This window comes from Saccopteryx leptura, chromosome 1, assembly GCF_036850995.1.
Source record: "Saccopteryx leptura isolate mSacLep1 chromosome 1, mSacLep1_pri_phased_curated, whole genome shotgun sequence".
Lineage (NCBI taxonomy): Eukaryota > Metazoa > Chordata > Mammalia > Chiroptera > Emballonuridae > Saccopteryx > Saccopteryx leptura.
The window spans coordinates 282,028,773-282,051,184 of NC_089503.1; the positions used below are offsets into that span (position 1 = coordinate 282,028,773).

General features: G+C 36.2%; 1 protein-coding gene across 1 annotated transcript in view; it reads right to left on the reverse strand.

The window, feature by feature from the left end:
• The window catches only part of PIK3C2G (phosphatidylinositol-4-phosphate 3-kinase catalytic subunit type 2 gamma), a 326,837-nt gene that overhangs the window by 257,478 nt on the left and 46,947 nt on the right, over positions 1-22,412 (reverse strand). Inside the window, 7 exon segments of the mRNA XM_066360246.1 lie at positions 822-953; positions 8,780-8,975; positions 9,319-9,371; positions 10,595-10,841; positions 10,949-11,446; positions 13,205-13,283; positions 15,798-15,920. Of these exon segments, the coding sequence (XP_066216343.1) occupies positions 822-953; positions 8,780-8,975; positions 9,319-9,371; positions 10,595-10,841; positions 10,949-11,446; positions 13,205-13,283; positions 15,798-15,920 (1,328 nt within the window).

Genomic DNA, 22,412 nt, shown 5'->3' on the forward strand with positions numbered 1-22,412 from the left:
TGGTTGTTTTGATGATAACCTATTTTTATTGACTAAATATGGGAAATAAAAGCTGATGAAGTATTTTCTTAACATATTTATATTAGCAGATTCTCTTTAAAAAAACGGGTAGGAACGTTTTTTATAACTATTATAATAACAGTATAATTTCTATTTCTTCAAAGGACCTGTATTTTACAATTTGATTCAAAAGCAAGTTTTGCCATGTGAAAACTAACTAATTTAACTAATTTGAAACATTTTTCCTTGATAGCATAGAAAGTCACATAATTAATCATCAAATATCTTAAATATTAATAGTTCCAAATACAGTTAAATCATCAATTAATTTAGTGATAGTCACTAGATCTAATAAAATATCTTAACTCATAGTTGGCTTACTTTTCTGAAAAATATCTCTTAAAATTACAAATATTTCTTCTTGGCAGTAGGTCAATAAACTAGTGAGTTACATTGTATAATTTTACTTCAGCCAGAATTCCATGATTTACATTGTTTTTAGATGACAGAATTGAGCTAAATAATTTTGAAGTATCAGATGCAGAAAAATTGGCTACTTAGCGAAGAAAAAGCAATTGTAATGGGTCACGCCAGTACCTTTCAATTGTAAATGAGCCAGTTGACAATGGATCCAGTTAATCCATTTCTACATTTTGTTTTTCAGCCTGCTTTCAATAGTCACGATTTATATTGAGCTACCTCAATTTCAGGATGAAGTGCCATCTTGCATTTCTCATTATGCTATGTACTGTGAAATATTTAGTTTCAAGGAGATTTTTTACTGCGATGGGAGCTGTCCTAACTACAAATTATATACTTACTCTTTTGGAAACAATGGAAGAGAAGTCCAGCCCAATAAATCTGCATTGTTGTTTACACAATTAATCCCAAACAGTTTTATAGTGAGCATGGATTCCTTTGGAAGTGATTTTGTTTCAAGAGGAAAATTGATCCTTAAAATAAAAGAAAGTAGATTATCAATTACAATAATATTTTCATAAAGATTTGAGGCATCCTCTTGAATTTCTGTATTTAATCTTGTAAAAGTAGAAATACAGCAGAAGTGTGTTGAATAATGCAATTGGTTGTGCAATCAATAAGGATTGTTAAAATTACAATTTTTACCAGTAAGCTTATTTTTAAAAATTATGATAACTTGAGTATTTACCCTTTGTAAGTACAGAGAAACGGATAGTTAACATTATCTTAGAGCAGGGGTCCCCAAACTACGGCCCGCGGGCCGCATGCAGCCCCCTGAGGCCATTTATCCAGCCCCCGCCGCACTTCTGGAAGGGGCACCTCTTTCATTCGTGGTCAGTGAGAGGAGCATAGTTCCCATTGAAATACTGGTCAGTTTGTTGATTTAAATTTACTTGTTCTTTATTTTAAATATTGTATTTGTTCCCATTTTATTTTTTTTACTTTAAAATAAGATATGTGCAGTGTGCATAAGGATTTGTTCATAGTTTTTTTTTATAGTTGGGCCCTCCAACGGTCTGAGGGACAGTGAACTGGCTCCCTGTGTAAAAAGTTTGGGGACCCCTGTCTTAGAGAATGGTGGAAGGCAGGAAATAACTCAACGTGGGTAAATTTACCATAATCAGATGAAGATTTAGAAAAGACTATTTTAAGAAGAGAAAAGAAAATGTACAAGGATATATATGCATGAAAAGATAAAGTGTAACTCACAAATAGTGACTGGATCACTGTGGTTAGAACAAGAGATGTGGTCAAACTGTGGAGAAGTTATGGAGAATACAATTAGAAAAGTAGGTGGTTGCCAGAGTGCTTAATGTTAGGCAAAGAAACCCAAGCTTTTTCTTAATGACAAAGGGAAGTATTTCAACTGAGAGTTAAGAGTATAACAAGTTGAGCCTGGCCAGATGTTGGCGCAGTGGATAGAGCATCGGACTGGGACGCAGAGGACCTGGGTTTGAAACCCTGGGGTCGCCATTTTGAGCATGGGTTCATCTAGTTTGAGCAAGGCTCACCAGCTTGAGCCCAAGATCACTGGCTTGAGCAGGAGGTCACTCGGTCTGCCACATGTGGGAGAGCAGTCAGTGAGCAACTAGGGTGCTGCAGTGAAGAGTTGATGCTTCTCATCTCTCTCCCTTCCTGTCTGTCTGTCCCTGTCTGTCCCTCTCTCTGTCTCTTTCTGTCACTGTCACACACACAAAAAAATATAGCAAGTTGATAACAATTTTAAATGTGAACTATTCTGATTATTATGAGATCCTAAGAATTGGGGAGATGATTGCTGAAATGGAATAGACATACAGTTTCTGGGTATGTCAAGGTGAAAGAACTCCAAACTCAGATGCTGAATGAATTGTAGATACAGGCCAAAAAGTGGCTAAGGATAAACATTGGATTGATGATGGTGAGAAAAACTTGAATTTGGGTATTAAAGCAATCAGGAGAATGTCTTATATAGAGAATGTCTAGAAAGTTATAAATAATACTGTAAAACTGGGAATAGTAAATCTGGGCAATATAAGTGTTTAGGAAAGGCATTTGCAGAAAGTTGAGAATGTTACTAAGGTCTCTAATGATGGACGGGGAAAGGGTATCTTTCTTTCCTTTCTGGAGTCACCTTGATTATAGAGAAATGACCAGATTCTGTTACAAGAGCCTCAAAATAAATATGGTGTTTAGAAGATACCTATTTGTGAGGCAAAGAGATGGAAGATATATTTCTTAAACGACCGAGATGGAGAATATGTTTATTAGAAGATGAGAACGCTAGATAGAAATAGAAAAATTGGAACAGAGTTAGGCAGATAGGGGAAGATTTATCCATTAAGGGATGGAAAGTAGAGAGAGAAAAGTGATGGAAGAGCAAATGGGTGATCTGATGGTGTTAGGTTTGAGGAATATGAACAAAATCCACTGGTATTGTATTTCCCAGTTGAACTTTGGTGTCAGCTTGTTTGAGCAATGGGTAATTATTAGAGGACTGATGACCAAAGCCTATTATCCAACTGGAAGGTGCTGACTGTGGCTGGCCCACCTGAGGCATCAGGTATTATTAAGCATCTTCTTACACTAAGAATTGCCTGTCTAATCTGTATACTCAGGAGCAGTTCTTACTTATGGGGATAAATAAAACATTGACGACCCTTTCTGAGAGTGGCTGAGTAGCTTCCAGCCCTAGGAATAAGAATTTAATTTAGCTCAGTGGCCATGACCGATTTTGAGGAAGTACATGTCCTCTTCTTTAAGATACTGTTCCCAGAGATGAAGAGGTCCAGATTCAGGGTAGTAATAAAGCAGCAAATAAGAGGAAAAACAAAAGAATTATTTTAGAGGTTATAAAATAGATACTTAATATTTGGCTGACAGCGTATTAGTGGAATAGGACAATGAAGAATTAAAGATAAGTTTTTAGCTTCTAGGTTATATTATAGTAGGTACCTCAGAGATGTCAATATGTAAACTATGTGTGGAGAGGATGCGTCAGGTTTGGATCTGCATATAATAACTGTGTTCAAATATTGGCTCTATGACCATTAAGATGTTCTCCCTTGAGCAATAAATTTAACTTTATTAAACATTGTTTTTTCTTATCCATGAAATGAGATAAATATTGCAAAATGTAATATATAAAAATCATAGGTGTATAGCAGCACTATACTAATTATTTAATCAATAGAGTAAGAAAATTCTATTTTTCAAGATTAGAAAATTTTAGATTGGCAAAAATTTTAATTGTTACATGTTTAGATAGCTGAAACTCAGTCTTTTCTTTCATATTCTTCAATATTTATAATATTCATTTAAGATAATATATGCATATTTCTCAGTTTAAAAGAAGTTCTGAAAATCAACATGTTAATGATCCTGTGAAATGGACAATAATTTCTTGAATGTTCTTTCTTTTACCTGTAATTACTTTTCTATTCAGTTTTCATATATTTGTGTTGGAATGGAAGCTATAAATTCACTTTATTCCTCAAATTACCTAGAATGTTCTTTATTTTCCCCATTGAGCCTGGCTTCCTCATGTATAACTTCACTTATTAGTGAGCTTTTCATATTAAAAATGATAGAAATTGGATACTTTACAGTAAATAGTTACTGCCAATTTCCATTTTGTCATTTTTTATTAATAAAAATAAATTCTTCTGTGGTAAGAATACCTGCTTTTTAAATAGTTATTTATTCATTTCTTGAATACATATGGAGTTTTAAAGCTAGAGTAATCTTATTTTCACTGGGAAATCTTTTTTTTTTTTTTTTTTTGCAACTTCTATCTGTCTACTGAAAAATCAAAGAAATAAACTTTTAGACAAAAAAAGAAAAAAATACTTTAAGAAGCAATTCAATAAGTGAAGGTAGATTGCTTCTTTCATTCAAACAGCTGCACAGATCTCAAGTTTAACCATATGTTTTCTTTACTCTACTGTTGGAAAATCAGTGAACATTCAATTTATCTTAAACTTTTTTTCTTCTATATATCACAGTTTTCCTAAAATCAGAGTAAGTTTTTGATAGTGAAACGGGAAATTAAAAAGTTCATATTTTTTAGAACTTTCCTTTAATACTGATGTATAACAATAGATCATTGTAAGGACTTTGACTTTGGTCTGAGTGAAATAGAAAGCCATTTCAGGATTTTTAAAACAGAATAATGACATGGCCTGACTTTCATTAAAAAAAAAGGTCACTTTAGCTGCTGTGTGAAATGGATTATAAAGGAACAAGGGAAGGAGGGAGACCATTATAAGGCTACAGTGGTAATACAAAGGAGAAATGATGGTGGTCTAAACCAATGAAAGTCAGGAGAAGTAATATTTTAGAAACATTTTAAGGAGAGGGTCAGTAGGAGTTCCTAGACATGGTGTCTGAGAGAAGGAAATTTAGGTTAAGAATTTGACATGAACAACTAAACTGGAAATGATCATCTATGGGTGGAAGAAGTTTGGAATATGTAAGATCAAAAGTTCAGTCTTAGGCATGTTGCATGTGTTAATGTGGAGTTTGTGGCTGATCCCTGGGTCAGTGATATGAATTTGGAAGTTGTTAGTATATAGATGGCATTTAAAGCTATGTGACTATAAGAGAAACCTAAAGAAGTGAGGATAGATACAACAGAGAAGAGGCTTAAGGATTAAGCCCATTAGGAGTCTGGGAGAAGAAAAGATGGAGAAGATATGTCTAATGAGGGAAGAGGAAAGCTAAGAGAATGCGGGAGCCAAGTACAGAGCATATTTCAAGATGGATGGTGAGATCAACAGTGACAAATATTTCTAATAGATTGTGTAAGATGAATATTGAGAAATAACATTAGATTTATCTATGCAGGCCACTGGTGACTTTAAAGGGCAACTTCAGAGAAACAGAGCTGATGAAAACCTGATTGGAATGTTTTAGAGCAGAGAAAGAAATTGAATATAGACAACTCTTTGGAAAGGTTTTTCTGCAAAGCAGAAACCAAAAAAGGAGGCGGGTGACTGTCGGTGAAAGAATCGAGTACAGTGTTGTTTTATTTTTTAACTTGAGATGTGAGAACAATTTTTAGAATATAAATACTCTGCTTAAGATTTTATATGTTGGAAGAAACAGTATGGAAATCACAGTAAAACATTATAGTCAGAATGGGCCTGAGTACCAGTTTTACCATTTGTGGAGCATGGGGCAAGTTAATTTATCTTTGTAAACATCAATATTCTGATCTGTAAAATGGAGATGACCACATCTGTTATGTATTTTCTATTGTTAAGTTGAGATGAGATAATACACTTTGGTGCTCTACTATGATGATTGAAATAAAATAAGTGGTCAAAATCTATGCTACATATTATTAAACAGCACAGTTTCTGTCCTTAAGTTTATTATATAGTAATAAAATGTATAATCAATTATACTGGAACAGCACACATTAATAAAATATATAAAAACATTACAGGTAAATAAAGATTTTAAAATGGTAAATAAGTTTTATTTTATTTTATTTTATCTTATTTTTTGACAGAGACATAGAGTCAGAGAGAAGGACAGATGAACAGGAAGGGAGAGAGATGAGAAGCATCAATTCTTTGTTGTGGCTCCTTAGTTGTTCATTGATTGCTTTCTCATATGTGCCTTGACAGCAGGGGGAGGGGGTACAGCAGAGCAAATGACCCCTTGCTCAAGCCAGCAACCTTGTGCTCAAGCCAGTGACCTTGGGCTTTAAGCCAGTGACCATGGGGTCATGTCTCTGATCCCACGCTCAAACCAGCAACCCCATGCTCAAGCTGGTGAGCCCACACTCAAGCCTGTGACCTTGGGATTTTGAACTTGGGTCCTCCAAATCCAAACTCTATCCACTGTGCCACCACCTGGTCAAGCATAAATAAATATTTTAATAAAAATAAGATAAAATAAAAATAATTCTGGTGAAGTAACTATTAGGGAAATCAAAGAAACTCTCCCAGGAAATATAACACTTGTGAAGTCTTGAAGGAAGAGATGAAAGATATATTGATGTAGTTATTCCAACAACACTAATGCATTTTAACTTATTTTGAGATAGTTTTCTTTGAAATTGACTTAGAATTAGATTTTTCTCTTGAATTGTTTAAATGATGAAACATAGCTGTCATCTGAAAATGAATCTCGTTTTTTGAAACAACTAGAAACAAGTTTTAATTAATTAAGAATAATTGAGTTGGCTAATGACATTTTTAAGGAGTCACTTATTACACAAAATTTATTAATTTGTCTAGCAAATGGCCTCTTATTCTGTTTGGTGCTCTGTGAGCTTGGAAAGATAGAATAAAAAATTTTTTTAATAAAATAATTTTTTTTCTTATTATTTAACAGAATCTAACAGAATTATAAATAAAGACATTTAGTAAAGGACTGTCAGGGGAGGTCTGAGGTTCAGACCAATTGACAAATAAAGAGGTGATTATTTTCTTAAAAATATATAAGAAAGGGTTTATAGAGAAGGTGGAAAAGTATCCTGAAATATAATTACATGTTCCCAGGGCGGGCAGTGATGGCACTGTACTCTTGATAGAGGGGTTACTTTTGCAGAGATATAATTTCATAGTTCAGATTTCAGGTCAAGTAGATCAAATGCAGAAGAGTGGCCGGGTGCAGGGACAGGAGTAGGGCTAATGTCAGAGATGAAGGTTCAGAGACAGGCATGGGCAAAACCAACCACAGAGGGCTTTGTGTGCTATGCTAAATGATTTATACTTTACCTTAAAGAATTGGGAAAACACTGAAGAATTTTATAAGCAGAACTAATTCTGTGCAATGAAATAGAATTTTTTAATTGAAGGTCACATAATTAAGAATCTTAATTAAGAATCTAAATCAAAGCAGGAGAGACAAAAGTTGTCACAGCCCTCCAATAAGCAGAATTTGCTTTGAGATGGAGACAATCATGGAGTATGTAGAATTGAAATCTCAGGACATGTCTCCATTGATTGAAATAACACTAAGAGTGAGATAAATGGTATTATCTAACAACATCCTAAAACTTCTAGAAATGTTAGCAATTTATCAGTAGGAAAGTGCATTACTGGGAGTCAAATTATCTACCAAGAAAGTCAGACCTTTTGAAAGGTCTGATGGAGAGTGGACTGAAGAATTTTCCTCTATTTGAGACAGGAAGAAAATTGGCTGTCAGTGGGCAGTGGAGACCTAGAGAAATGAGTGAAAGACAGTGGATTAGTGTCATAGGAACAGCAAGGAAAAGAATCAGCAATCATCAAAGATCTATAGAGGGAACCTATGAGTCCCCTGAGATTCTGAGTAAAGTGAGGGCTTGAGTGAGGTGAGGGAAACATAGGAGAAGAAGCAGGCATGAATAATGCCAAGAAGGTGATTCTCCTTATTTATATAATAAATCTCAATAAAACAAGGAAGTAAGAGCCAGTCAGCCAGTAAATTAAACAGCAGTTTACAAATGTGTAGATAATTGTTGTCAAGAAGCTTGATTGTTTAAACAAATATGTAATTGGCTTTTGTAGGAAAATGGAGAATACATATGTTACTTGGTACTTTCTCTCTTCTTTGTTATATCTGAACTCTATCTCCCTCCAAATCCAAATAGAAGGTATTCCTTTTATCCAAGTCTGTGAATGATTAATAATTCTTTTTCTAATTTTCCTCTTTGATCAATTGGATAATGTGGATTGGACACTTGTCTAGGTTTTTAAATCGACATCTAATCTGTTGAATTGAACAGTTAGTTATCTATTAGATCTAGCATATTTATCACATCACTGAAATCAAATCAACTGGCAACATTTTTTTAAAATCACATGCTTCACTTAAAACAAAAAAAGGAACTTTGATCTTTATTAAATAAATGATTCTGCCAGAATAAAGCTTAAACTTATGTTTCATTCCACTTGACCAAGAAAAAAAACCCAATTTTTTGACTGGAATATTTCTGTAGTTTCTCACTTGGCACAGCTTCTTTCCAGAATAAGTAAGCCAACAGGAAAAAGAAAATGCTTTGTAGCTAAAAAGAAACATTGATTCAATGTGGGTCAATTATTTTATAGTTAAAAGTCAAATGATAAAGTGTCTTTCGCTTATATAAAGCATGATATAGAAACTACTCTAAGAATTTATGTTGAGTGGTATCAACAACATGGCAGAATAGGAAACCTTTGATCCCCCTTCCCTCATAGAAACACCAATTCAACAGTAATATGTGGATCTATTCCCTTTGTGAATAATTCAGAAACAAGATAAGTTCCTATAAGAACAAGACAAATTATACTCAAATTAGAAGCTATGTAATTAACACTTTTGTGAAAAAGTCACCACCACTCACGTGTGCACCCAAGCCTCTGGAATATTGTGTGCTGCATACACTGTGAAGCTGAGGTGGGAATAAGTCCCAGGGTTTACACAGGAAACACTAGCAGGCACATTTAGAGTCTGGAAGTCGACATAAAAGCTGCTACAATAGACATCAATTAGTTGGGAAATGGATGTAGATAGCTCAGTTGTCACGTTTTCTATTAAGCCTAGGGGGAAAAAAGATAGAAATCAGGTCATCGACAAAGAGCCATATTTATCATTAGCTATCTATTATAGCTTTGAAATATTTTATAATAAAATTTAAGTACAGTTTAATTAAAATGAACCTCCACCAACTAAAGCCAGTTAGCCATCTGCGCCTCTATATGCAGCCTTCGTTAGCTGCTAGGAGTATACATATTCAACAAGCTTTCATGTCTTTTGTTGCAGAAATTTGAAGCACAGTCTTTAATCACAAAGCAGAATTTTGGCTTATTAATTTATCATTCTGATCAACTGTAATTTGCAATGATTTTCGTTTTAGATTATTATTATTTAGAATTAATTTACAGACAAAGAACGTGTTTGCTACATGGCTTGTAAGGTCTTCAAACAAATTCCATCTAAAAGTTAATCATCATAAATTTGGTTATGCTATGGGGTTTACCATTAACTAAACACTAATCATATAAATATACCTTGTGGTCCTATAAAAAGAGAATGGTAATAGCAAATGGTTGGAATCTGCAATAAGCTTGAAATGAGATATTTATGATGTTTATTAAGTCTATTAAAAATCAGAACAAAGTATTACTGGAGTTTCATCACTGGTTATTTAAAGGAAGTCCATTGATTTTTCTTAAAAGTGTCTTGAAGTGTCATGAAAGAAGAATTAAAAACAATAAAAGACTAAGCACAGGGGCTAACAGTCTTCAATTGTGTGCTAAATGAAGACATGGGACTTATTGTAGGCCACATGAAAAGGATACCTAATTAAGGAATATAAGGTAAGCTTTCCTGAGAATGACTTTTTTTCTCCTGATAAAAGTCTCTTTGCTGTAAAAATTCCTACCAGAGAGGCAGGAAGTAGAGTAGAAGAGACTGATAAAATGTACCAGGTAGAACTGGTGACCTTTGATCCAAATCAGGAAAGATAGCGCCATTACTCTGGAGAAGCTTATGAAGTTGGGGGCATCATCCTAGTGTTCATTGTCAGACCTCTTAATGGGGCACTCAATGTTGGCATTTCATATACAGTAGTGAATGAGTGCAAGATTATAATACGCTCACTATTTGCATTTATTTTTTGTTTTAATATTGAACTATAGTAGAGTTTTAAAAATTAAATGAAGAATAAACTCAAATATGAAAGCCCTAAAATTATCTTTTACCCAGATGAAAAAAAATCTTTGATTGACAAGTATTTAGGTGACAAAAGGTTTTAAGAAATGAGAAGAATGTATGAAGTGAACTGTTATGAATGAAATAGTATCTGGTTTCCTCTTCCTCCTTGTTCCTGTGCCTGGCTGGCTCTGCTGGCAGAATCTAGAAGGAGGCAGAGAGGTCTGTGGCGAGCTGTGATCAGGACCAAAGACCCTCTCAGTGCCAGTCTGCTGGTGACAGCACCTGTCAGGCCACCTCCCGTCCTCTAGTAGGCCTCCTTTGACACCCCTCCCCCCCCAAATCCTGGTCCATAAGAGAATGGCCGAAAACCATGCAAAATAAACCTGATTTGATCTGAATGTTTTCCTTTTCTATCCTGGGTTAGAGAGAAGTAGCAAAACGCCCTATATTAGCTGTTTCTACTTGTCTGCCACCTCATCCTGGAGAAATGAGATGTAGTTACAGCGCAGCCTGTAGAAGGAAGGCGAAGGGCAGGAACGGTTTTAGTGGCTCCCACACGGAGGAGCTGGGCACAGGGCAAAGAAGGAAGAGCGCACCAGATTGTCCGGCACCTGAACCACGTGGCTCTGCGAATACTGATCGCTCCTGAATCACGAAGTAGGCGATGCTGCCAAAGTCGAGAGAGGGCAGGAGCCAACCTTCTTGAGGGAACCGGTTTACTGAGGAAACGATGTAGTTAGTGGATGACACTGACGTGGCAGATGAAGATCTCTAACCATCTACAGCTGCTCACTGTCCCCTGGGGAGTTGTTCTTAAAGTCAGTCTGGATCTGGGCCCCTGTTGGTCACACTGTACACAGCCTCCAGCCTCCGGGGAGACAGAGTACGGTGGCCTCTACAGGACTGCTTTCCCTCCGCAGGTCTGTGCTGACTTTGCAGCCGCCTGCCGGGTCTTTGCTGATGTTATTGGTGGTTTCTGTGGCTCTATTCATGGAGGAATGGACAATTTTATTAAACTTCAATCCCAGGTTTACAAGTTGGAGACACGGGGTCAGAATGCAGTCAGGGAGTCCTTTTTCAGGGAAGTGTCCAAGTGGCACTGGAAGTGCCAGATAAAGAAAATGGTACGCATGGCCTTGGCTTTGTGGTGGTCCAGCCTGGACACCAGTTCTCCAGATTCCAGGTTCTTCTTGCGGCTTGATCGGAGACAGTGATTCTCGCCTGTTCCAGTTGGGGTCCCAGACACCGGGTCTGAGACCTATGGCCAGTGGCTCAGCCACGGGAGGCTCTGTGTCCCAACTGCTTACAGGGGAATAGTTCCCCATCCCACAGCCCACTATCACTACCACAGCTACTGCAGAGGAGAGTGCACCACCCATGCAGAGCCCCCCACAGCAGAGGAGACATTGAAAGAACACTAAGCACATAATGATAAACTATGCCCTTAAAATCTACTGTGATTCCAGCTTTTGCGGAGTGAATCCCACTTTACTACTGTTCATTCAAATACATGCACTTTCTGCATGTTGTTTCTGAATATGACTTGCTTTTTGGTTTCTAGTTTTTTTTTTTTGTTTGTTTTGTTTTTTAATTTTTTTTTTTTTTTTTCATTTTTCTGAAGCTGGAAACAGGGAGAGACAGTCAGACAGACTCCCGCATGCGCCCGACCGGGATCCACCCGGCACGCCCACCAGGGGCGGTGCTCTGCCCCCCAGGGGGCGGTGCTCTGCCCATCCTGGGCGTCGCCATATTGCGACCAGAGCCACTTTAGCGCCTGAGGCAGAGGCCACAGAGCCATGCCCAGCGCCCGGGCCATCTTTTGCTCCAATGGAGCCTTGGCTGCGGGAGGGGAAGAGAGAGACAGAGAGGAAAGCGCGGCGGAGGGGTGGAGAAGCAAATGGGCGCTTCTCCTATGTGCCCTGGCCGGGAATCGAACCCGGGTCCTCCGCACGCTAGGCCGACGCTCTACCGCTGAGCCAACCGGCCAGGGCTGGTTTCTAGTTTTGAAAAGAGAACTAACAAAGAGCTGGCTTTTCCCTCCAGTAGTCTGCAGTGGTCTAATGCTGGGGCCTTTGGGTATTCAAGAGAGAGGTTAGCTTCAGTACGGACTTTGTCCTGCATCCTGTACATCAGCAGCTCTGCCTGTAACTAACCCTCTTTGTTGTTGTTCAACACATGCTGTTACTCACTTAGTTATTCATAATTTTGAATGCAATTTATTAGATGGCTAATTTTTACTTATTTGCTATATTTCTAAAATTGTGCCCTTTGTTGAAACAGCCCAAGGCGACAAGTTCAGTGAAAGAGCTCTAATTAAAATTCTCTGAGAAATCAGTAGTAGCAATTAATGAGATAGAAAAGTTGAGCAGCGTTAAGTCCTAAAGCAAGCCTCATCACACTCTGGAGGCCAACCAACAGGGATTCTCTTAAACAACAAACAGTAGAGACCTATAAGTTGACAGAAACATCTTGTTTCCTGGTTTCCAAATTGTGCTGTTGATATTCTGATGCAGAAGGACAAACTTATTAATAATTCCCAAACTTGTGCAAATGAATACACACACAAAATAAATCATAAAGTTAGGTCAGAGATCTTGTTAATTCAAGCCCCAGCATATACTATATTTTGGGGACTCTTAATTATTTCAATAATTGCTCGCACTCCACTCTTTATATTTTGGACAAATACACAGTATTGGTTATAATTTGCTTCTAACAGATATTTCTAGAGGTCTGTGTCGACACATCATGCTTTTTTCCTAGCTTTTTAGAGGAAGGATACATTTCAAACATCATCAAAAATATATGAAGGACTCGAGATATTGGGCTTGGTCATGAAATATGGAGAAATAATGTTTAACCCACCTGATTTTACTTTCAGGAAAAATGTTATAGTTTCATAAAATAAAGAAACAATGAGATATTTATGTAATTAAAATACATTAAATTAGAATCGATGATGATTTAGCATAGACTATAAGTCTCTGGGAACATTCCCACGCAGTTTTATGGGATCTCATAGCCTCAGTCCCTGAGGAACATAAGTGAGGGGATTTTATTACAACATTCCTAATAGAAAGAAAGAAAAAAAATCTGTTCCATATAGGCATACCTCCTACTTGTTTACTCCACATCCTATTACTTTGTGTGTCAGTAATACTGTTGGGGAGGGTCCACTCGCTTCCCTTCCTCTGTGAAGTTATGAAGTTTTATAAATGTCTGGAACAGGGATTTTTCTACCAGCACAGGTATTTTCTCCAGATTCTCTGTCATCTCAGTTTTCTCTGTGATGTGAAGTGAGAGCTCTTCACATAAAATTGAATGTCTTCATTTGAGTGGTGGGATTTAGCATGAAAGGACATCCCTCTGTACATATTACTATCTATTAAATATGATTAAGGGCATGGAGGACAAGTTGGGGTCATTATTTGCATTTCACTGTCACCACTGAATCCAAGGGTGTTAGTTGAGCATATGTGAGTCAGACAGCTTCTTTGAAGATACTCAAAGTGTTCATAAGCTAAACACCATCCGTCTATTCAAACAAGAACAGCTCTCACCACACTCTGCACATTAAATGCTAACATATCTATAGTGCATATTAGGAAAACTAAGGATCAGAGTTTAATTCTCTAAGGTCGTAAAGACAAAAAGTGGCAGAGTTGAAATTCAGAACCAGTTCTGCCTGACTCCAAAGGCCAAACTCATTCCTTTATATCACATTTTCACACATCCACTCTCTTCTATAAAGGCAAAATTCTCCTGTGGCTTGCAGTTCTATAGGCTCATAGCCACTGTGAACACCATATCACAGAACCTAATTTTTGTATTTGTTATTATAGATTGGCCTTTCAAATAGAACTTGACTTTAAATTTGAAATTAGTGACTTTGAAGAAAGACATCTGTTACTTTCCTGACATTCTTATATCAAAATATAATTAGCTAAAGAAAATTTTACAGTTTCTTAAAATGGTCATAAGGATATTTTCCATATTTGTTTCATATTTATAGATCTCTTGAATTTTCCTGTTTTTTAAAAAATGCCAGGCTAAAAATTTAGAGAGTGTGGATAGTTACTCACTCTCAGAATAATCACTTCCATCAGTAAAAAGAGTCTTAGCAATACATTTTTCTCTCAAAAAACATTTCGTGTGCATTTGTTTTACCATTATATTTTTATGAAAAATTGAAAAAATTAAATTATATTGGGTTCTATAATTTTGGGTACATATATGTTTTACCTTTGACCAGGGGGCTATAGCAGACTGAGTGACCCCTTGCTCAAGCCAGTGACCTTAAGCTCAAGTTGGTGAGCCTTGCTTAAACCAGATGAGCCTGTGCTCAAGCCAGTGACCTTAGGGTTTCAAACTTGGGTTCTCCATGTCCCAATCCGACACCCTATCCACAGCACCACCACCTCATCAGGCTTGGTGTCATATATAAATACTGCTTCTTAAACAGAGGAAATCTAAGCTGTAAGACCAAAAAAAAGCCTGACTGTTATAATGAGCCATCTATGTTTTTGTTTTTTTATAGAGAAAGTTCTAGAATAAGTCCATCCTTTTTAGTATTAGAACAGTTTTCCAGAGATTATCTAAACTCAATCCCCTTTCATAATAGTGACTAATCTTTTCATATAAGTACAATTCTGGACTGGGTAAGCCCACTAAGGGGGGATGCTCTGCCCATCTGGGTCATTGGTTCATTGCTCAGCAACTGTGTTCTTAGCACCATGGAGCCATCCTCAGTGCCCAGAGCCAACTTGCTCCAATAGAGCCATGGCTGTGGGAGTAGAAGAGAGAAAGAGAGAGAAAAACAAGAGGGGGAGGGGTGGAACAACATATGGGTGCGTTTCCTGTGTGTCTTGATTGGGAATTGAGCCCAGGACATCCACACGTCGGGCCGATGCTCTACCACTAAGTCAAGCGGCCAGGGCCACCATTTCTAATTCTTATATTTAGTGTATTCAATTCTCATTTTAGCAGTCATTTGGATGCATGCTTGGGGTTGCACCAAAAAGAAGGTAATATATTCATAAAACTTTTATTATTGCAATGTACTATCAAGTACTTATTTTTATTATCATAATCATTATAATATAAATCATAATATCTGTCTGCTTAATCCCTTCTTAAATTATAAGACTGAATGAATTCATTGGAATGGTTTTTCTATTTTTTTCCTAGAGTAATAACACCTACATCAAATATCTGAGCTTAAAAAAGAAATCATATAATACTCATTTTTTTTAATTGAAAAAGAAAAAAAAAATAAATCATTGTAGGATGGGGGATCACTGAAGCAGTGTGCATTACAAATTTAGCAAAAAATTTCACAAAAACTAATCTCTTTTCTACATATGTGCTTGACCACACAATCATGGACACTTATGCTTGTATATACTGATGCACATGAGAGCCATTAGTAGTCTATACAAACATGAGCCTGTGAATATTATTATATACTCATATTCATCTAAGTAAATTGTAAGATTGATTTTAGTCTCACTTGAAAGCTGTATTGTTGTTACAAACTTCAAAGGTGTAAGAAATTTTCTTTTAATTTAATTTTATTATTCAAAAGTGATTGAAATATACATGCACAGACACATATAGAGCAGTTAGTCAAGTCTTCACTCACCTTAATTAATTGTTGAACTCAGGTTTAAAATAATTGCTCAGGTGTAATAAATAAATATATTTACCTTTGATTTTCTCTGAAGAATTAGATTTAGTTCATTTACAGCATCTGTAATATTCTTGGTCTCCACACACCCCAGAACACTGCATATATTTTTAACTTCTTCAATAATATTTTCCACATTTTGCTGTAGATGATAAGAGTCATACCTACAGTTCATTGAAATTGAAGGGACACTAGTTCATATACACTACTTCTCTTTTCATGAATAGGAAATGGAATAAAATGTGGTTGTTTGTTCCTATGTACAGAAAAGATTTTAAGGCTGGTTATCCTATGGTGTGATCTACAATCTGCACTGAGTGAATGCTCAAAAGTAGGGCTATTAAGATTATGTCAACTCTATCTCTAGTTTAACATAACCTGAAATAAAATGGAAAAAGAGAAAATGGGGAAGACCAGATGTAGAAAGGGAGGGACAAGGAGAAAGAGAGGGAGAGAGAGAGATGGTGTCTGGTTTCTGCAAAATGCATTGAAAACAAGGCAGCTGACAGCAGACCCATAAACAGGGTGAGAATGCATCTGTTTTGTAAACAGTGTACAGGAGGACACAATTATTAAAACTCAGATTCCCTGCATTCAGAACAAACTTGGGACAATGAAGTTTGGTGTTGGATGTTGTACATGGTAACCATTTGATTGTACTATCCTTGAAGCAACTGATGCTTCAAAAAAAAAATGCTGATGACAAATAGAGTCTATAGTAGTGACCAACTCTTCTTGAAATCACTTAATATATACTGCTCACAAAAATCAGGGGATATTTAAAAATGAATATGAAGCAATAAAAAAAGCATTTGAATTTTTTATTAAACAAGAACATCAGAAAAGCAAACAAGTCAAAGAAAGTTGTTCGATTATGCAAATGAGATCAAAACCAACTTTTATTTTATTGGTGAAAATGCACTATACAAAACGCTGGAAGTGGGTGATGAGATTAATTTATCTGTGATGTGGACCAAAGTAACATGCATTTAAATAACCATGTAACGGCCCTGGCCGGTTGGCTCAGTGGTAGAGCGTCGGCCTGGCGTGCAGAAGTCCCAGGTTCGATTCCCGGCCAGGGCACACAGGAGAAGTGCGCATCTGCTTCTCCACCCCTCCCCCTCTCCTTCCTCTCTGTCTCTCTCTTCCTCTCCCGCAGCGAGGCTCCATTGGAGCAAGGATGGCCCGGGCGCTGGGGATGGCTCCTTGGCCTCTGCCCCAGGCACTAGAGTGGCTCTGGTCACAACAAAGCGATGCCCCAGAGGGGCAGAGCATCGCCCCCTGGTGGGCAGAGCGTCATCCCCTGGTGGGCGTGCCGGGTGGATCCCAGTCGGGCACATGCAGGAGTCTGTCTGACTGTCTCTCCCCGTTTCCAGCTTCAGAAAAATACAAATAATAATAATAATAATAATAACCATGTAACGACTCACCATTTTTCAGATTTTATATAAACCTTAATGAATTTTCTATTTTTATTTGTATACTAAAAATACTCACAGTGAGAAACCCAAAACGGCTGTGATCAACAAACAAGATCTGGCAAGGGTGTGGAGAAAAGGGAACCCTCCTGCACTGCTGGTGGGAATACAAATTCATGCAGCCACTGTGGAAAACAATGTGGAGCTTCCCCAAATATCATATGATCTCAGTAATATGTGGACTAATTAACAAAATAAACATACAAATACAATAAAAACAGAGCACAGATACATGGAACAGACTGACAGGTGTCAGGGGTGCAGGGTTGGGGGTTGGATAAGAGAAGATGAAAATATTAAGCCAAAGAATATATATATATATAATCAATCACAGACACAAGGAAAGGGGGTGGGATTAAGTGGAAGTGGGCAAAGCGGGGATAAATAAGGATGAAAAGGATGGGGGTTTGGACGGTGGACACCCAATACAATGTGCAGAGATGTTTGTTGAGTTGTACACTTAAAACCTGTATGGTTTAGTAAACCAATGTCACCCCAATAATTTTAATAAAAATAAAGAAATTGAATTCATAATTAAAACCCTTTCCACAAAATAACTCTGAAGAGATTATTTCATTAATGAATATTAATGAACAAACCTTTATCAAACATTTAAGGAAAAAAACCCCAGATCTAATCAAATTCTTTAAAAAAATACAGAGTGAGTGGAATGCTTCTCAACTTATTTGAAAAGGCCAGCATTACTCCAATGCTAAAGTCAAACCATAACATTATAAGGAATTAAAAATATTGACTTATGTTCCTCATAAATATAGATGCAAATATCCTTTACAAAATGTTAGCTAACTAAAGCCAGAAATAAATGGAAAAGTTCTAAATCCTCACAAAGTTTGAATTATTTCAGCAGGAAGAAATTTTTAAAATATGAAAAGAATAAATGAGAAAAACCACATGCTCATTTGTATAGATATAGAAAAAGCATTTGACAAAATTCATCACCCATTCATAGTATATACCCTTAGTAAATAAGAAATATAAAAAAACTTCTCTAAACTAGTTAAAAACAACTAACTTCATACCATATCTATATAACCTCAAAATAATGGTGCAAAACTATAACTTCCTAAGATTAGAAACAAATCAAAGATTCTATTCTTATCACTAGTAGTAAAATTCTATTGGAGATCAAGACAAAAGATATTCATGCTGATGGTTACATGATGTCTGGGATGGGGGGACTTACTGCAAAGAACTTGGATGCTCTTTGGTGTAATGAAAATATTTTATATCTTAATTTTTATGGTGCTTCCAAAGATACATATATTTCCAAAATTGAATGAATTCTTCAGTTAACTGAGTATACATTATACAAATTAAAGTTTGAGAAAGTTGATGTTATAATAAGACATCATACTGAAAGTGAAGAAGCAGCTAACAACTAGCAGAACTACAATACACGTAAGCAAAGAAAGAATAAAAGTATAAATAACACTCATACATCTATTTGAAAAAGATAAAGAAATATAGGACATTTTGAATATGTAAATTATAAAAATGACAGTTTGATGTTACCTTTAAAAAGAGTAAAGAGCCTGACCAGGTGGTGGCGCAGTTGATAGCACATTAACCTAGGATGCTGAGGATGCAGATTCAAAACCCCAAGATTGCTGACTTGAGCGCGGGCTAATAAGACTTCAGCATGGGCTCATCTGGCTTGAGCATGGGCTCACCAGCTTGAGCGCAGGGTCACCAGCTTGGGTGTGGGATCATAGATGTGATCTCATGATCGCTGGCTTGAGCCCAAAGTCACTGGCTTGAAACCCAAGGTCACTGGCTTGAGTCCAAGGTCGCTGGCTTGAGCAAGGAGTCAGTGGCGGCTCAGATGGAGTCCCCCCCTCATCAAGGCATATATGTGAAAGCAATCAATGAACAACTAAAGTGCTGCAATTACAAGTTGATGCTTCTCACCTCTCTCTCTCCCTTCCTGTCTGTCTGTCCCTGATGTCCCTGTCTGTCCCTCTCTCTCTCTCTCTTGCACATGTGTGCAAAAAGAAAAAAAAAGAATTTATTAGTATTTAAACTGAAATAAGATATTACATATACCTCATGTAGATAAATATAAAAAGTTATACTATATCACACGTTAGTGAGAAAATGGAGCAATAAGAACTCTCATAGTATTGTGAAATGTGTGTGATCCTATTAGAAAAGTAATACCTTTGTTATTACAAGGTATCACAAATACCTTGTAAGTCTATGACCCTAGATATACACCCTAAACAACCCTTGATATTAGTTCAAATGTACATAACCAATAGAATATATAAATAACTTGAAGTTCACAGCAATGAAAATAAACAAATCAAAACTATATGGGACAAAGTGAATAAATCTCAAAAACAATATTGACTGAAAAGATACATAGCTCAGAATGTATGTACAGTTTGATACCATTTAGGTAGACATTCAAGAAAAACTAAACCTTATATTGCTAATGGACATATTTTGGTGGTGAAATGGTAAACAAAAGCTGCAAAATACTTTTCACCAAAGGACAGCTCTTATGCAGAAGAAAGAGATACGCAGTGGCACACAGGCAAATCCTTTGATATCGGCAATATTTTGTTCCTAAACTTAATGTTTAATATGAGTGCCTGTTCTCTTGTACTTCTTCAATTTTTATAGATCATATTGTATGCTCTCCAAATAATTCACAGCACAATTCCAAATCAAATGTCAGATCATGTCATTCCTTTGACAAAATCTTTCAATTCTAAGAATACAAAGTACATTCGTTGATGATTACCTCCCTAATGGAAGATTTACTTTCACTTTTTTCTTTTTATTTTTCAAGTCTGAGAGTATTCAAGAAAAAATAGACTTTACTTTTAGTAGTCTTTGCCCTTTATTTCAGCTAAAGTAGGTTCCAGTTCTACAAATGTGTTTTATTTTTCTCCTGACCCTACTTTCTTTTTCTCTCCTTGACTTTTCCTTTTGTGACCTTTCAATTGACTCTTATTACCTATTTATTTTATCTTATTTAAAAATAACTTTTGCCCTTTTTCCACCTTTTCTTACATTTTATTGTGAATGAAAATCGGTTTTGTGACATTCTTCTTCTGGATCTGATACAGCGCTCTATGAAGTGTTAAAAATAGTCACTCTAATAACAATAAAGTAACACTTGTCCTTACCTTTCTTTGAATACTTTTGATCTTCCAGACACTATACTGTATTAAGCACATTACATGTACCATTCCATTAATTTTAAAAATATCATTAGATTTTATTACATTAAATTTAGTGATGAATAATATGAGCTCTAGGAAGATTTAATAAAAAGTTCTGTAGTTGGCAGCCGGTTGGCATACACATCTCTCTGACTTTGGAATCTCTGCTCCCAAATTCTGTTCTTACTGTCACTCTGTTCAAATTCTGTCTCAAACTGGAATTTGTGACTATCCTTCAATAGATCTGCTTGTTCCTAAAAGAGCTTTAGTTCTTAAAAAGCTAAATATATGAGATTCCTATTTCCTCCCCTTGTTTCTACACATTTATGCAATTTTCAACCTCTGTTTAGGCTGAAAACCATTGGATTTGGGTCTTGGAGAAGGAAAGTGTGAGTTAAGTAATATTCTGCCTTTCTTACTGAGTCACTGGAACTTGAATAATAGAAATGACATATTCTTCTGATTCTCTAGTTGGTCCAATCTCTGAATCATGGACTAGATGGTAAAGTATTTGGAGGTTTTTAGCTCCTTCCAGACCATGGAGATGTTTCATGAAGCCAAATCACATTTTGAAACATGAACAGATTTTTCTCAATTTAAATTCCTCTAGTATATAATTAGTTCACCAGTTACTAGATTCTAGTGTAAGCTTTTCATCAGTGATAGGAATTGTTAACTTTCTCTAAGAATCTTACCTGATATTTTAATAAAAATTTTGGAGACAATACATTAGAGACTATCAGAAAGAAACAACTTTGCATCAGAAGTAAATTCTTTCACCTAGATTGAAATCAGGTTTTACATTGCTTTGCTCTGAATAAATACCACTCTATGTATGTTACTTATGTGAATATGTCATTTCTTCAACTAGAACCTCAGCAATCAGAGTATGGTTCTGACTTCCATTTCTTTTCATTCTATTTGATTAAATAGTTCAGTAATTTACATTAAGTAATATGTTAGGAAAATATCCTTTCAAGCTGCCCAATCTGCTATAAGTCAAGTTTAAAGTATATTAAATAACCATTGCTGAAGAAATATTTGAAATTCAAATTATATACATTGATATTCAGTAATATTTATGCCATATTTATTCAGCCTGTATATTTTTTATTTTTTCAAATCATCTGTAATAATCCAAGTTTGGGAAATATAAAAACATGCTCTCTTTTAACTTGATATTGTTTTTGACAAGCTGAAATGCTACTTAATAAATGCACTTGTCAAATAAATAGAAAGTTCAAAATCATGAACTGATGATATCGTAGTCTATCTTTACTTCTCAGATATTTATTATTGCTTCTGCTTCATAAGAACTGATTATAAAAAGATCCTTGTTTTGCATGGAGTTCATCTGGAAAATTGCACACACTGTGACCTAGTTATAAATAATTCAGATGCGGGTGATAATTATTTGCCAGTGATAATATAAAGACACTATTCCTCTGATGTTTTGCCAACTTTTAAGTCATAGTTTAAAATTTTACAATAGTCAATGGTTCCTTTCAAAGTAAAAATATTAGATTCTTCATATACGAGTCATAGGATTAAAATTCTGTATTTGGAAAATAAGAACTGTTAACAGATTCTCAACAATCGGTGTGTGAGTATAGGTTTGTGTGTGTGTGTGTGTGTAAAAAGGAGTTTATGATGCATAAATAGTACTGAGACATTTGACATTTAGATAATTAAAAGTCCTCTAGCCTGACTGGGTGGTGGCACTGTGGATAGAACGTTGGACTGGCATGTGGAGGACCCAGGTTCGAGACCCCGAGGTCACCAGCTTGAGCACGGGCTCATCTGGTTTGAGCAAGGCTCACCAGCTTGGACCCAAGGTTGCTGGCTCAAGCAAGGGGTTACTCAGTCTGCTGAATGCCCGCGGTCAAGGCACATATGAGAAAGCAATCAATGAACAATTAAGGTGTTGCAACAAAAAACTAATGATGGATGCTTCTCATCTCTCTC